This window comes from Lutjanus erythropterus, chromosome 23 (assembly GCF_056507025.1).
Source record: "Lutjanus erythropterus isolate fLutEry1 chromosome 23, fLutEry1.hap2, whole genome shotgun sequence".
NCBI lineage: Eukaryota > Metazoa > Chordata > Actinopteri > Lutjaniformes > Lutjanidae > Lutjanus > Lutjanus erythropterus.
This window is the reverse complement of record NC_139339.1, coordinates 1,861,346-1,877,429: the sequence shown is the minus strand read 5'-3', so window position 1 is coordinate 1,877,429 and position 16,084 is coordinate 1,861,346. Positions and strand designations below refer to the sequence as shown.

General features: G+C 39.1%; 2 protein-coding genes, 1 long non-coding RNA gene and 4 other non-coding genes across 10 annotated transcripts; all 7 read left to right on the top strand.

Annotated features, from left to right (window-relative positions):
• The first annotated feature begins 37 nt into the window (after nt 1-37).
• Nucleotides 38-1,216, top strand: LOC146305217 (uncharacterized). Its single transcript, XR_014769076.1, has 3 exons — nt 38-162; nt 471-651; nt 895-1,216. It is a non-coding gene; the product is annotated as an uncharacterized LOC146305217 (long non-coding RNA).
• On the top strand, nt 117-209 carry LOC146305221 (small nucleolar RNA SNORD14). Its single transcript, XR_014769183.1, has one exon. It is a non-coding gene; the product is annotated as a small nucleolar RNA SNORD14 (small nucleolar RNA).
• On the top strand, nt 425-517 carry LOC146305220 (small nucleolar RNA SNORD14). The gene has a single exon (XR_014769180.1). It is a non-coding gene; the product is annotated as a small nucleolar RNA SNORD14 (small nucleolar RNA).
• LOC146305219 (small nucleolar RNA SNORD14) lies at nt 727-819 on the top strand. The gene has a single exon (XR_014769178.1). It is a non-coding gene; the product is annotated as a small nucleolar RNA SNORD14 (small nucleolar RNA).
• Nucleotides 1,047-1,139, top strand: LOC146305218 (small nucleolar RNA SNORD14). Its single transcript, XR_014769179.1, has one exon. It is a non-coding gene; the product is annotated as a small nucleolar RNA SNORD14 (small nucleolar RNA).
• Nucleotides 1,217-2,463: 1,247 nt separating the features above from the next.
• Nucleotides 2,464-8,037, top strand: rnf175 (ring finger protein 175). The gene is made up of 10 exons (XM_084712666.1): nt 2,464-2,599; nt 2,953-2,990; nt 3,844-3,985; nt 4,281-4,435; nt 5,134-5,241; nt 5,461-5,581; nt 5,737-5,870; nt 6,344-6,445; nt 6,543-6,682; nt 6,790-8,037. Exons 1-9 carry the CDS (start codon nt 2,579-2,581, stop codon nt 6,661-6,663), a joined length of 942 nt encoding a protein of 313 aa, XP_084568792.1. The 5' UTR covers nt 2,464-2,578; the 3' UTR covers nt 6,664-6,682; nt 6,790-8,037.
• A 1,188-nt stretch (nt 8,038-9,225) lies between these two features.
• On the top strand, nt 9,226-15,377 carry LOC146305215 (serine protease FAM111A-like). Of its 4 annotated transcripts, none has more exons than XM_084713001.1 (5): nt 9,226-10,350; nt 11,371-11,427; nt 12,224-12,292; nt 12,423-12,459; nt 12,562-12,746. In XM_084713001.1, the coding sequence occupies exons 1-5, from the start codon at nt 10,273-10,275 to the stop codon at nt 12,603-12,605; spliced, it is 285 nt and encodes a 94-aa protein (XP_084569127.1). In that variant the 5' UTR covers nt 9,226-10,272; the 3' UTR covers nt 12,606-12,746. The 4 variants fall into 4 exon arrangements, with proteins under 4 accessions (XP_084569127.1, XP_084569124.1, XP_084569126.1 ...); XM_084712998.1 differs by having other exon boundaries at nt 9,977-10,350; nt 12,423-12,470; nt 12,562-15,377; XM_084713000.1 differs by having other exon boundaries at nt 10,336-10,350; nt 11,867-12,292; nt 12,562-15,377.
• The last annotated feature ends 707 nt before the right edge of the window (nt 15,378-16,084 follow it).

Below are 16,084 nucleotides of genomic sequence, written 5' to 3'. Positions count from 1 at the left end.
CAGGCCCGATGTGACTGAACACCCGGATCTTGGTTGAGACGTCCATCACCTTTGAAGCACAGTAGGTGTGTATTAAAGTTTGTAAATCCAGTCCAGGTTGTAAAACTACCTACAGTTCGCTGTGATGACATTATTTCCTGCCATTCGTAGTTTCCACCAGAGGTCTAAAGACCAAAGACGGTCCAAACCTTCCTTGGATGTCTGGGCGAACAATAAAAGTCTAGAACTTGTCTTGTAACATCTCTTTGCTTTCAGAACTTAACTTTATTTCCATCTCACTTTTCAGGGTGAACGTCTCGGTGCCTGTTTCATCATGTCATCTGAGTTACCAATAACCACTGTGAGGATTGGAGCTTGTGAAACCGGTATGCATGTTGTCTGTAAATTCAACTTAAACACAATTTATAGTCCTTCTTATATTCTGTCGCTGTGATGATGCTTTTTCCTGCCATTCGTAGTTTCCACCAGAGGTCTAACGACCAAAGATGGTCCAAACCTTCCTTGGATGTCTGAGCGATCAATAGTCCGTAACTTGCCCTGTTACATCTTTGCTCTCAGAACTTAGTATCTTTGTCTGTGTCTTGCTTGTCAAGGTGACGGTCTCGATGCCTGTTCCATCACTGGTGTTGCAGATTGAAGCTTGAGAAACTGGTATGTATGTTTTTCGGATTACAATGAATCTGTAAATCCAACTTTATCTAAATTTATAGTCCTGTTTATGTCCTGTCGCTGTGATGATGCTTTTTCCTGCCATTCGTAGTTTCCACCAGAGGTCGAAAGACCAAAGATGGCCCAAACCTTCCTTGGATGTCTGAGCGATCAATAAAAGTCTAGAACATGTTTTGTAACATCTTTGTTTTCAGAACTTAACTTTATTTTCGTCTCACTTTTCAGGGTGAACGTCTCGGTGCCTGTTTCATCATGTCATCTCTTACCAATAACCGTGGTGAGGATTGGAGCTTGTGAGACCGGTAAGCTTGTTTTTTAGACAACGATGAACCTGTAAATCAAACTCTGCCTACATTTATAGTCCTGCTCGCGTCCTGTCGCTGTGATGATGCTTTTTCCTGCCATTCGTAGTTTCCACCAGAGGTCTAACGACCAAAGATGGTCCAAACCTTCCTTGGATGTCTGAGCGACTTCAGTTCTAGTTGTGATCGTCAGCTGACAAAAGTTTTTTTTTTTTCTTCTGTTGGCTAATGTTTTTTTTTTTTTTTGTTCTCCTGCAGATGGAGCATGAACGAGGGCTGTGTCGATTCAGAAGGATAATTTTTCCTCAATGTGATCAAAGTTTTTGTTTGCAGATTTTTGTCAGAAAATAAAACCCAATTGTTAACTTGAATTGAACTGGTCCTTTTGTGTAGACAGACTGTCACATCTTTCATTTAAAGAACTTACTGTAACAAATCACAAGGAAATAAAAGTATTAGGAGTTTCTTGTCTCAAAAGTGATTTTTGTGTGTAAGTAGCCTGTTATATGCCCAGTTTGAGTAGTGAGAGTGTAATTTAAAGACTGAAAAAGTAGAGCAAAAAATTGCCTTTTACATCTGTGCATTAATCAGATTGGTGTCTTTTCCATCCCCAGGACACTGCATGCAGATATGCAAATATATGTATCTGTATTACACGTTATTATCAAGCAGTGTCCTGAACTCTGTCCTAATTGCAACTTAAAGAGATATCATGAAAACCCTAAATAAAAACAGAACACTGAAAAAAAACTTAACCATCCCCAAATACAATTATTAGAATCCTTCAGAAATGATATATGTACTGTTGTGACTGAGATAACAGATTTGAGTTTTCATGCTTTCTATGCTGTCAGTATCAACATTTTGTTGCCTCAGTTATCTTAAATACAGTGCTGAACAAAATGGTGTGAAGTTTAGTTTTGAAAAATTAAACATGTAAATGACACTGATTCGGTGCAGTGGCTCTTTTGTTTTCTGTCTTGTAGCTTGTATCAAAGGCCTACTCAACTGGTGGCCTGTGGGCCAAATATGGCCCTTTAATGACCATAGTCTGGTACTTTGATTATTTATAAATATGTAAAAAAAACCACATTGCTTTTTTTGTATCTTAATTTATTAACCTGCAAACGTAAGTTTATGGATGTATATATCACTCATTAGAATATTTAGAAGTTAACAATTTTATTAGTAGGTTAAGGAGCCCATTTATTAGTTATTTCTTTAGTTAAACAGATGATTATATTAAGTTTTAATAAACATGCACCAATTTGTCTTTATGCTTCTTGTGTTTACATATTGCAACAAAATTGACAAAGACTGAAACTAAACACATTTCCTGTAAGTCTTTTATTTTACTTAGTTTGTTTTGGTCATTGTTTTCCATAAAGTGTAGTCTTTATTTTTATTTTAGTTTACTTGTTTGTTTTACTAATGTTGGTAGGTCTATTCAGCCCGTATTTATTTACTCGCGCTGTGAGTTTTGACCCTGTCAGGCTTCCGTACACACGGAGCAGCTGTTACTGTCAAAGCTGCTGTCAGAGCAGAGCTAGCTAACCTAGCTGCCGTTTGCCGGCTAGTTTTCACCGGGAGGGACTAAAAATCAAACGATGGCGGGTGTTCACCCTCAGGTAAGTGAACTGTGCTTCACACCGCAGCCGTTGACTCACTGGAAAACCTCAGAAACGACACTTTTAACGTCAAAAACGAGCAAAAAACGGCGGTTAACGTAGCTAACGTCTGTGTAGCTGCTCGGTGCAGGTCAGCTGTCAGAGCTCAGGCTGCTGATGGGACGTGGCAACACACACAGACAAAAAACAAACACCCTTTTTCATCGTATATTATCTCTTATTTAGATTTTACTTTAACTTGACAGAGCAGTACTTGTCATTCAGAGAAGTAAAGTTGTATTAACCTACATAAAAGTGTCCAGTGAGACCCACAAACCTCCCAGCTGCTATTTCTGTCTGTGCCTCTGTTACAGGACGACCTGCTGAAAATGACACACAGAGAAAACTGGAAGTGAGTAACCACATTTCACAACATGCACATTTCAAACTGTTGAATACACGAACCATTTCACTGAAACGGTGTCGTTTCTGCCCTGCTGAAAATATGAAGGGCTGAAACTATTGATTATTATTATAATGATTATTTTCTTGATTAATAAATGATGATCAGTGTTTCCCAAGCAGCATAAGAGTCTTCAAATGTTTTGTTTTGTCCACAGTCTGAATATATTCAGTTTACTGTCAAAGAAGACCAAGAATATTCACATCAGATAATTTTGACTTTTTTTTTTCTTTTGAGAAATAACTCAAACAGATCTATTGATTATTAAAATATTTCCTGATGAATTTAATAACTGATTAAACATTCCACCTCTATAAATAAAACAAAGTGTTCTGCATGTAGTTTAAATTGACTGCAGCTAACAATTATGTTTATCTCAATTTTCTCAATTATTTTGTTAATTATTAATCGATTAACAGTTTGGTCCTTAAAATGTCAGAAATTGGAGAAAAATGTTCTCAAATGTCTTGTTTTGTCCAATAAACAAAGATATTAAGTTTACTCTCATGAGAGGACTAAAGAAACCAGAACATATTAACATTTGAGAAGCTGAAATCACAGAATTTGGACATTTTTTATTTTAAAATAATGATTCAAAAAGATGAATCAGTTGTCGAAAAATCCACATTCTACCATTTGGAAATCTTGTAAAAAATAAATAAATAAAATGGCCTGAGATTTATCATGACGGCAATTAAATAGTTAAAGAAAGAATTTTAATTTTGAAAAGTTGCAACATGCACCGGTTTGGTGGAACGCCTCATATATCATAATACATGCTGCGTCTTCCTCTTGTTGCCAGGGTGCAGCACGAGCGTCTGCACGTGAAGCACAGGGGTCACGAGGCCATGCACGCAGAGATGGTGCTGATCCTCATCGCCACGCTGGTGGTGGCTCAGATCGTCCTGGTGCAGTGGAAGCAGCGGCACCACCGCTCCTACAACGTGAGTGTGGATGGTGTCAAAAGATCACCATGTTCCCCTAAACTCAGAGACCTGGGCAGAAGTTTTTAAAAGTACTCGTCTAGTACTCGTCTTCAGTGTTGGACAAATAATATTTGATGACAAAGCACATTAAGTAGTTTAGTTTATTTAAAGTGTGGTTGTATGAGGTACTTATCTATAGGTGGTGTATATTTTCACTTTACCTCACCAGACTTTTCTAACAGGAAACCAGCCTCATATAAGCCAAATAAAATGTAAGTTAAAATAAAGTGTAATCTGTGCGTCTGCTCCTCAGCTGGTGACTCTTGTCCAGATGTGGGTGGTTCCTCTTTACTTCACCATCAAACTCTACTGGTGGAGGTTTCTGTCCATGTGGGGAATGTTCTCCGTCGTCACCAGCTACGTCATCTTCAGAGCCACTCGCAAGCCGCTGTCCTGCAGGACGCCGAGGTGAGAGGACGACTGAGACTGTGGTCTTCATCACTGGGCTGCTTCTGCAGCTGTAACATACATGTTTATGTCTTTTAATTAACAAAACTCGACTATAGTTTGGTATTCTTTAGATTTGAAGGACTAATGATTCAGGTTTTTACCGAATCCTCTTGTTCATTCTTGGCACACTGAGTAAAAAAAAAAAAAAAAAGACCAAAGTCAAAAAACACCTTTATACTCAGTTCTTCCATAAATGTATTATTATTTTTAGTGTAATCATCACATAACTTGTATCTTAATCAGGGCTGCAACTAAAAATTATTTTCAGTCGATTAACTGGTCAATTATTTTCTCAATCAGTTAATAATAAAATATCAGGAAATCGTGAAAAATGGCCTCAAATGTCTTGTTTTGTCCACAACTCAAAGATATTCAGTTTACTGCCAGAGAGGAGAAAAGAAACCAAATATTTTTTGGTTTCTTAAGAAGCTGAAATCACTTTTTTTTCTTCATGAATGACCGATTAATCACTTATCAAAACAATTGGCGATTTGCTTAATAATTGATTAATCATTGCAGCTCTAATCTTTATATTTTCAGGCTGTGCTGCATCAATGTACCGTATATATCTTGATATGCATGTTTTCTCTAAAATAACAAGCCATAAATTCTCAAATTTGGTTTGATCATTGATCAGTCATGTCTGTTTTCTTCAGGATGGTGTACAAGTGGTTCTTGTTGATCTATAAGCTGAGCTACGCAGTGGGCGTCCTGGGCTACCTGGCCATCATGTTCACCATGTTCGGCTTCAACGTCTTCTTCAGGTGAGTCACTGCTCAGTAGATCCAGCTCTCAGCGGACACTAGGGGGCGGCAACGTGTCATTAGACGATCTACTGCTGGCTGCTGCATCCTGTTCACAACATCCAAAAGTTCTGAAAAACAGAAACGACTCATCCAGTCAGGTCTTTGGAAACGGGGGCTGTTCGTGAATCTTTTCCTCTTACTTAAAGACAGCTGATCTGTCTTTCTTTCTGTGTGCAGGATCAAGGCAGAGGACTCCATGGACGTCGGTGTCATCATGCTGTTTTACGGGCTTTACTACGGCGTCATGGGCAGAGACTTCGCTGAAATCTGCTCGGATTACATGGCTTCTACAATCGGGGTAAAACTATTAAATAAATCCTTATGGAAAATGACTTGACTTTAACTATGGAGGACAGAAAAATAAAATAAAAAATAAATGACTCAAACTGACATCCCATCTGATTTAAAGTCTGTGGACACGCCTCTATTTAAATATTTTCTGTGTGTTTTCAGTACTATAACAAAGGAGGCATGCCCAGCAGGAGCCTGACCAACGACATCTGTGCAGTTTGTGGTCAGAGGATCCTGGTGGACGTGGAGGAGGAAGGATTTATAGAAGACACCTACCAGCTCTCCTGTGGACACATGTATCCTGAACGGGTGTTTTATCTGTGCTGAGCGCTCAGAGTCAGTTTCTGTGGAACAAAGTGCAAGAAGACAGTAAACACTGGTGGAGGTGTGAGAGAGAGAGATGGAGGGGTGTGTGTGTCCCCCCCCCCCCCAGGAGGTTAATCCAGGTCGCTTTGTTGTTGAGGGATGATGGTCTAGTTACCAATCAGGTACCATGACTCAGCAGTTTGCTCACCTCTAACCTCCAGGTGCCTGTAGCCTCAGAGCTCTGAGATCTCTGCTGAAATCCTGTCAGCTACTTCTCTGAGTAAGCAACATAATCAATGATCGGTTGATTAATCGATTAGTTGTGAACTAACTCAGCTTCTGAAAAGCACTTTTTTCAGACTTCATCCACTGTGACTCGTCGATAAACCTTTAACTGTCTATTTTTTTAATATAAATCCAAAGATTTTCAGTATTTCTGCCTTGACTTGCTCCACCCATTCAGATTCCATGAGTTCTGCATCCGCGGCTGGTGCATCGTGGGTAAGAAGCAGACATGTCCATACTGCAACGAGAAGGTTGACCTGAAGAGGATGATGAACAACCCGTATCCTTTTATTGTCCGTGTGGACTGGACTTAACTTGACGGTCTAAGCCATGTTTTCTATCTGAGCGCTCTCCTTAATTCCTTCATCTCTTGCCAGATGGGAGAAGACGCACGTCCTGTACGGGCAGCTGCTCGATTGGCTCAGGTATTTGGTCGCCTGGCAACCCATCATCATTGGTATCGTCCACGGGATTAACTTCTCCCTGGGCCTCGAATAGAGTCTCGAGGAACGCCTCTGTAAGTACGTCCTGGAGTCACAAAAAAAAAAAGAAAGGTTTGGTAGCGAAGTGTCAGCGCAGCAAGGGACTGATTCAGGCTGCTTCTGAAGTCTTTTGTTTCCTCAGCACACGTTGTTCGACTGAACGCTTGCACAGTTTCCTGCGGACTAATCCAGGTGGTCTGGGTTTCTGTTCGCAGAGGACACTGTGATGCCAGAACTGCTGCCAGTTATTAAAGCACAGATCCAGTATTTGATCATTTCAGAGTGTTTGACACAAGAAAGACGTGTTTACTTTGGAACTTCTGGAAATGTTGCTGTCATGCATGTTGTTTTTATTGTGATAAATCATTGCTTTACTTTGTACTGTATCATAAAAATGCCTTTTTAAACAGTTTTATAGTTTGTTTGCACACTGCTGTGTCTGTTGACACAACTAACACGAGTTTCTGCTCAAAGTGGTTTTTGGAAAGACTTGATCAAAAAGGACACGTCTGTCCAAATTGTTGTGTTACATAATCTGTTTACATTTCATGTAAAGTTTTATTTGTGATGTCTTTTCTGTCATATTTTAATTTGTATGAAACAAGAACTGAGGGTAAACGGTCAACTTATTGTAGCAGTTGGAGTTTGTCGCAATTATGTTTCTAAACGAGATGTTTTATCCTTCACGATGTAAACTGTCAGGGTCACAAACGAGACTCAGAATTCCCATCAGGAATTAATTTAAAGGAACAGTTCACACCCAAATCAGAAATACACATTTCCCATGGATTGTAGTGCTGTTTTCTTTCTAAATTTTTTTGGTGTGATAGAAGATATATTCGAAAAATCCAAAACCAGTGACCCGATTACTCAAGATAATAAGCCACAGACCTAGAACCTTGAGTTCTGGTCGATTATTTTGAGTAACTGAGTCACTTTTTTGGTGCTTTGAGCATAATAAGGCAACTACCATTTAGTCCCATTATATTGTAGAGAAGGCAGACATGTCTACGACCAAAACTTTACAATTCACACCAAAACTATCTGTGTGGATTAATAACACTACAGACGAGGGGGAAAATATGTGTTTTTGATTTTGAGGTGAACTATCCCTTAAAATTATCACGCTATAAAACAGAAGATAAATACAGTAGAGAAAGAGGAAGAATATTCTCTTTGCTGTTCTTCCAACATGGCGGCGTGTGCTCCGTAACTATGGTAAACAGCTGCAAACATTCAGTAACAGAAGAAGAAGAAGGAGAGTGTGTCGTACTTTACTGCAGTGCTGCGACAGGAAGGAAGTTTTTTGTCAAATCAGTTTGACATTGCTTTGTTATCAAGACTGCTGCTAATATTGACTTTGTATTTATTAAATATTTATAAAACCTCAGCAGCGTGTGAAGGGATTGTATTAATATACAAATACTGAACATCATATATGTATTTGCTGCCTGGTTTCCTTGGTTTTAATTATCAGGTAATTCATTGGAAATTTCTTAGGAACTACCCACAAATTACCTCCAAATTTCATGGTTAATTATGTGATAATTTCACGTGTCGTCACGTGTCGTCATGCACGTAGGTGGTAGCCACCATTTCACATGTTTGAACATTCTTTGAAATTAGCTGCAAATTTACACCAAGTTTCATGGTAAATGTGTGATAATTAGTATCGTAACTGAAATTTCTTAGAAATGATCCCCAATTTTTTTTAAATTGCCCCAAAAATATTTAAAAATGTAATTTCCCTATTTCTGAAGACGCACTGAATAGCTGGTAGATAAGCTGACTGGCAGATAAATTCTGCAAAATTTTAAATATGTTGGTTTGTAATTACCACCAGCTACATGGAAGGTAAAGGTAATTGCAAACTATCTCAGATTTAACCATGAAATTTGTGGGTAATTTCTAAGAAATTTCAAACGTATCAGTTGGTAAAGAGAGGAGGAAGAAGAAGAGACAGGAGGGATCTAAAGGAAAGAATCTGTTTCTCTGGTGATTCCTGTCAGAGGCTGACGCACAAACGCAGCCTGTGCTCACTTATTGTGTCTGTTAGCTGTTGCGGGTGCACATGAAGCGCGGGCTGCTCATCTGGCAGGAGGGGCTCAGGATGGAGAAAACGAAACCTAACTCACATCCTGGAGGTAAGACTCAATCAACATTTTCCAAGGTGTCCTGCTGTGACATGTTGGGAGAAAGACTGAAACTACAACCAAACACACAATTACATCATTGAACAAATGCATTTCCTCATATTGTGTAACCATCATGTGACAAACTCATGCAGCAGCAGAAACAGCTCTAAGTTTTCTCTTTTTTAAATAAATTTCACACCAGGGGCAGGAAGTCAGATTAGTGCTGTGAGAAATGTAAAGAAGCAGGGAGTAAAGAAAAATATTCTAATGAATATGTGTGATCTGGAGACATGTCACATTATTTGTTTGGGAATATTAGGTTATGGTTCAGAGCAGTTTGTAACACTGAGTCAGAAGGGTTAAATCTCTGAATCCTGCAGGAGGAAATCCCGCCCAATGTAGAGCGCGCCTTCTTCTATCATTGTTCAAACGCAGCGCGCCATTTTTCTGAGCCAGTCGATTGAAGTCAAGGTAAGACAACCAGATTTTTTTTTAAAATATAGACGGTGGTTTTATTAATATGGGCTTGTTTATATGAATACACAAGTGACATATTCAGATATAAACATTATTTTAGACACACGGATGAAATCTTGAGTTTGAATTGTACTGTGATTCGTGTCTGTGTGACTAGACTAACACATTTCTCTTCTTCCACGTAAATGCACAATCTAGGGCCTGGGAAAAAAAGTGGGAAAAGGCAATCTAAAAAGAAATGTATATTTTATAATTATTAATTATATTTTCTTTCAGTTTCTCAGGATCTCAAAAAAGTGTTTGCACCTAGTAAGAATGGAATTTTTATTGGTGATTCTCATCTTGACATTTGCTTGGTGTTATGTGTGTTGGTTTATCAAACATCTTAAATTAATTAGATTAATTAGAAAACTGTTTAATGTTGAAATGAGCTCATCAAGCTGCACAGACATTAAGTACAACTTTGTTGCTGTTTGTTGTTTCTCGGGGATATGTTCAGAACTTTAATCTTTATTGTTTTATGCCTGTTGTAGATAGTCAACATTTTCCCGGCTTGTTCCTGCCCGCTGAACGGTGTGTGTGTGTGTGTGTGTGTGTGTGTGTGTGTGTGTGTGTGTGTGTGTCTGAGACAGTTTGGAGGAAGAGCCAGAGGCTGTTTGAGCAGTCAGTGCCTGGGTGAGTCACATCAGGATCTCTGAAAGGAAATGGTTATGAAAACAGCTCATCTTTTACTCCATTATTGTACTTCAGACACTTTGACTTGTACAGCAGCGAGTGTACGATATACTGAATATTGCACTTTGTTAAAGTTGATGTAGAACCTGGAATGTAACAAATGTAAATGTATTGAATCAATGAATGGTATATATTTGTGTATGGGCTGCAGTGACTTATCTTCCCTGTAAAAAAACATATTTCAGGTATAAGATGTGAGTTAGATCATTTCAATTGAATGTTCAAATATTATATCATTATTACATCAGCTAACCATATTTTCATATTTTTAGGTGAATATGCCGCACAAAAAGCCAAAGAAGGACACACAGGACACAAAGGACAATAAAGACATCAGGTCTTTTTTCAAGAAAACCGTAAGTAACAGCTCAGATGATAACAATATTCTTTCACTTCTACCTGTCATCTGCCTTAAAGTGAAACCCAGAAATGAAATTTCACTGAGTATCTACTCACCTCTGTGCTGATGTGAGGATGGGTGAAGATCTCCAGTTCACAAAACACTCCTGGAGCTTCAGTGGAAAACAGCGTACAGTTGAAGTGAATGATGACCAGTTTTAAAATGTAAAAAAAAAATGTCTCCATAATGCTCATGTGGTGTAATCCAAGTGTCCGTAAGCCACAACATTAAATTTGACCCATTTACACCATGTTTTTAGTCTAAATGTCAGCTGTAGCCTCTCAGACCTGATCCACATGCCTGAAGCGGGTCACAGGCTCTCACCCAAGCGGCGCGGCTGCAGCAAAGAAATGATGTTCCTCTTCTATGTCGAAATCCTCTGACATTTTCTTCTTTGTTGAAAGTTTGTCAAGTCACCTGTGTGCGTAACAAGTCACTGTTTCTGAGCAGATCTCTCTCTGTTGTCTGAGTCGCTTCCAGGTAGCATGTAAACACAGATGTGAAGGTAACATGAGATCTCGTATATCTCATGTCACGAGCTTGGACGAGAGCCTGTGTACCCGCTTCAGCTGCATGCACGTGGATCAGGTCTGAGAGGCTACAGCTGACATTTAGACTAAAAACATGGTGTAAATGGTGTCTTTTTGCGTAAAATTTTAATGTTGCGGCTTACAAACACTTGGATTACACCACATTTTTGTCTTCTTTTTTTACATTTTAAAACTGGTCATCATTCACTTCATATGTACTGGATTTGGCTGCAATGCTGTTTTCTGCTGAAGCTCCAGGAGTGTTTTGTGAACTGGAGATCTTCACCCATCCTCACATCAACACAGGGGGGAGGAGATACTCAGTGAAATTTCATTTTTGGGTGAACTATCACTTTAATGTTTAGTAAACTAAGGCCATCCTGTTAATGTTGACGCACAATAAGCCACAGCTTGTCCAACTGACTTTTTGTGAATTATTTTACCAGGACAGTTCTGACAGCAACACTACAGAGACACAGCCAGGTGCAGCTGCAGACACTCAGGTGATTTATGATTCTACTGGTTCATGAGTTAAAAATGAAATCCTGTTTTTATTGTATTTTAGATTTAGATTTTTTTTCAAATGAGAAGTTGTATCTGTTATGATGAGTTTAGGCTCCAAAAAGATGCTGCTTCTTTGTGGAATACTTATCCTGTTGCACTTTTGTAATTCTGAGCGTTTTTAATGAGGTTAGTTACAACACCCAGAACAGTGTTTTTTTTTTCCCCCTGGAACAAGTTGCCTTTGATTTTTAAGGAATTACGCAAAAAATGCCAACAAAAAAGATCTTAACATGCATTGCAATTTTTAAAAAGCTACCAGGCATTTTAGGCCCATGAACTTCTGGAGGGACTGACTAACTAACTGTATTATTGGTGTTACATGCCAGTCAGGAAAGGAACTTGTTTCTTGTTTTTTTTTCCCTCCCCTCTTGTCTCCAGGTGATAATGGACAGGCTCCTCATTGGTTCCCTAAGTTTGGAGCTGTCCACTGGCTGACATGGGAGGGTCATCAGCTGATTGAGTTCACCTGGGCCTCTGAGCTTAAAAGCTGGGCCCTTTGCTCACTCAGGTCTCTCCCTTCCTCCAGCTGGCATCCATCTTGTGGTCTTTTTTGGTTTGTGTTATGATCTGTGTTAGCTTTAGGTTAATAAATTATTCTTGTTTTTACATTAACCCCTTGTGTGGACTCCCCTTCTTGTTGCATTCCTTGAGCCGGTTTGTAACATTGGACTCTTGCATGAAAACTCTTTTCAAGTACTGCAAACTTACCTAACTGGCCATGCATTGTTTTATCAGGACCATCCTTGCAGCAGCAGCTCAACCACCACACAGAGCACACAGCCAGGTGGTGCTGCAGACTCTAAGGTGAGCTTGTGTCATTGTGAATGTTCTGGAAAGTGCTTGGCAAGTCATGAATTAGGTGTGCACAGATATTTCATGAATGAGGCCCATCGTTTTTACAACAGTGAATCTAAATCCTTTTCTTGCTTTGCAGCCCGCTACATGGAGTCAAGTGAAGAAGGAGAACAATGGTGATTCCACGGTCAGTTGACTGATACACCACATTCACAAAAAGTCTATTTATATTACATCACTGATGACATGTAATTTTTTCTCCCTCTGATTTTCTGCAGGATGGACATTCACATCATTTTACAGTCAAATTCAGTCCTACTGACCATGAGGAATACACTATTAACTGTGATCAACCTCGCACAGTGCTGCAGGCCATACAGTCGACTCAGATCTACAGTAAGAAGATGAAGAAGTGTTCAGATGAAAACATTGTAATTCAGATGGGTAAAGCAGATAAGGAATCTATTGTTGCCACACATTTTCCTTGTTCTTATGTCAGGGATGGTGAGTGTCTGATCATATCATGTGAGTCAGAAAAGGTCGGAGAGGACCAAGACCAGCATTACAGAACAATACATCAGAGGGAAAACTATTCTGTCTTCTATATTGATACAGTAGGAGGGCTGTTCACTAAACAAAAGCAGCTTTTCAGAAACAATGTTGTCAAAGACTTCAAGTTTCTGTGTGTTTATGGGGAGAAGGGGATGACTGTAGAAGAGGCTCTGAAAAGAGACGGTCGCTTCATTGATCTAGGTGACTTCACTCTGTCAGACAATCGCAGTCCAAAGAGTATCACTGAACGTACACAAAAGGTTGACAACCTAGATCAGAAACAATTTAAGATACGTCTTCCACGGAACAAGAGACCAAGTGATGAGAAACAGCAGGAAAGCTCAGGTGCATCAAATAATTCACAGAACAGGTGGGACACAAGTGCAGTCTTAGGTCAGAAAGGAGTCAGTGTCAGAGCAGCAGTGGAAAAAAGTGGTGGTGATGTCAACATTGAGGAGATTTATGAACTACTGCGTGAGCAGTTTCCAAGTCTGAAAGAATGGATGGAGAGTAGATTCCCAGTTGATTATTTTAAGAAAGAACTGAACCTGAGAAAAGAAAACTTTGGAAAGATCCAACAGTCATTCAGTGAAGTTCACAGAGTCAAGAAGCTGCTAAAGCTCGGAGAGTCAGTCTGTAAGGTGGTTGTTGAGGATGTTTGTGTGGGCACAGGCTTTGTGTTGTTTGACAACTTCATCTTGACTAACGCACACCTCTTCAAAGATTGTGTTGAAGGACATCAGCTGAAGGAGGGTGTAAATGTGTTTGCTCTCTTTAACTATGAGGAACCTGAGCCGCACACAAATTACCACTGCTTCCAGCTAGCTCACCAAAACATCTGCTACAGCCAGGGTGACTTAGATTATGCCATACTTGAGCTCAACCCTGAGGGCCACAAACCAAACCAAACAACACAAAGGAAAGTTGTTGTGCCACCAGGGCTGCTGGATAAATTTGGTCCAATGCCTCCAAATGGTGAAGCCTGTATCATTGGTCACCCAGGAGGAGAAGTGAAAAAAATGGATCCTACATTTATCATTGAGAAAGAGAAAAGGGAGCAGGCTGTCAATGATCATTTCCATCCATATAAAGACAACGGTTTCATTGTCCACTTAATCAAGGACATTATCAAAGAGCAAGGCATTGAAAACATAATGATGGGAGGAATAAAAGCAGAAAACGTGGCAACCTACAACACTTTCATGTATCATGGCTCCTCTGGCTCCCCAGTGTTTGACGCTCATGGCCGAGTGTTCGGTTTGCACACTGGAGGTGTGGTCTATGGGTTGTCAAACCATAAAGAAAGTGTGGTAGAGTTTGCCCAACCTTTGCTCACTATATTTGAACACTTTGTGATGATGCTGAAGGAGAACAGAAAAGAGGAGCTGTTGAAGAGAGTTGAGGAGAAAGCAAAGAATAATCCATACCTACAACAGGTATTCAAAAAAGCAACAGACCCTGATGAGCACTCAGGCTCTGATGAGTCAATGGAGACTGATTAAGTATTCTGAGTTAACAACAAAAAGTTGAAGTTATCTAAACACACCTGGTCGAAGTTGACCAAGGTGACACATTGGATCCAGTGACCCTATGATTATGATTGAATTTTCTCAGTGGATCATTATCTGCAAATATACTATGTGGCCAAAAATATGTAGACACCTGAGCGTTACTGACACACCCGAACAAGTTATTTCAAAACTGTGTGCCTTCATCTGCTGTTGTCACGGCCTCTTCCCTTCTGGTTTCACACTTCTCACCAGGTTTTAGAATCTGGCTGCAGGCATTTGCTCACATTAAAACACAGGGACAGGGATGTTCACACAGGTTTTATCATCCTAACCCTCTCATTTTCTCTTCCTCTCTCCTCTCCCAGTCTCAGTCACATATTAACATGTAAAAGTAGCTCTGTCCTGCCCTCTGCTGTAAATTAGCTTCTTATTACACATCTTAAATACATTTCTACACTCAATGTTCAAATATTCAATTTAGACACAAAAGAAAAACTATTAACTGCAACATTTTGAGATATTATTACACCTCCATGGCAGCAATAACGATGGCCAGCAGCCATCCTGTTTACATGAATGCGACGTCTCAGGAGCTCCAGCAGGGAATTTATTCAAATTTGGCACCAACGTCCTCTTCGACTCGAGTATGAACTGATTAGAATTTGGTGGTCAAAGGTCACTGTGACCTCATAAAAAAACTGAATTTCATACTCTAATTATGTCAACATTTCACACAAATGATCTAAAATGATAAAATAATGAATTCATGTAATTTTGGATCCAAAAGCTCAAAAATGAGAATCTGAGTGTTTAACTTTTAAAAAGACGTTGTGCGTTTGTTTGAACTATAGAACTATCGCCACTTACTTTGGTTTTGATGCAAACTGCTTCTGAAACTTTAAATATTTTATGTAGCTATACTCAAACATATTAGGACAAAATGTCTTGCAAGAAAAATCAAGCTGTCAAAGATTATGTTCTTTCTGTAGAAAATGTACAATCAAAGTGTGAACAAATGGATGCATCTGTTTTTTGTTTTTTTGTTTTTTTTTGTTCAATTGTTTAATTATGTCTTTATTCTGTGCTGTTTCTAGACATGTAGCATGAGAAATTGTTAATTTTCCTATCAAACACATGAAAAAAATTTGGGTTCTGTTTATTATTTTGCTTTTTATATTGTATTAAAACCTTTCTTTGAAATTTGTTTTCTGTCATTAATTTTTAGTTTCTCTGAGGGTTATGTTAGTTATTGTTCCTTATTGTTTTACATTAACATTTTAAGTTGTGTCCATACACATTGCCATGCTCCGTTAACATATTGTTAAATTTAATAGAGCCGAGTTCACAGTAAAACGGCTCATATTTAAACATCTCAACATATATATATATATATAAATCATGTTGTGCCCCTGACTGTTGTTACCTTTCCTGACTTCATTAAAGTGCTGAAGCTGTTTACTGCTGCCAGAATCAGTTTTCACAAAAAAACAAAGCCAACAGCTCCACCAAGTGGCCACTTCACCACACTACCACCAAGTGAACTGACTGACGCTGCAGTTCCTCTTCACTTGTAATGAAAGTCAAAAGTCTTCCATGACTTTGACTTTCATTATTGTGAAATTGAAATATGATCAAGACATTACAAAGGATGTTACTGACTGTTGTTCAGCTGAAGTGGAGGAATGTTCTTCTCAGTCTTGTTGCTTTGGGCTTTAAAACCTGCTTTAAGGGAACATTT

What these genes read in the sequence shown, in the direction of transcription:
- rnf175 (XM_084712666.1), top strand. Translation starts at nt 2,579, where the DNA reads ATGGCGGGTGTTCACCCTCAG. An exon ending in TGGCGGGTGTTCACCCTCAG is followed by an intron (nt 2,600 to 2,952) that starts GTAAGTGAACTG and finishes CCTCTGTTACAG; the next exon opens with GACGACCTGCTGAAAATGAC. An exon ending in AAGAGGATGATGAACAACCC is followed by an intron (nt 6,446 to 6,542) that starts GTATCCTTTTAT and finishes ATCTCTTGCCAG; the next exon opens with ATGGGAGAAGACGCACGTCC.
- LOC146305215 (XM_084712998.1), top strand. Translation starts at nt 10,273, where the DNA reads ATGCCGCACAAAAAGCCAAAGAAGGACACACAGGACACAAAGGACAAT. An exon ending in GGTCTTTTTTCAAGAAAACC is followed by an intron (nt 10,351 to 11,370) that starts GTAAGTAACAGC and finishes TTATTTTACCAG; the next exon opens with GACAGTTCTGACAGCAACAC. An exon ending in GTGGTGCTGCAGACTCTAAG is followed by an intron (nt 12,293 to 12,422) that starts GTGAGCTTGTGT and finishes CTTGCTTTGCAG; the next exon opens with CCCGCTACATGGAGTCAAGT.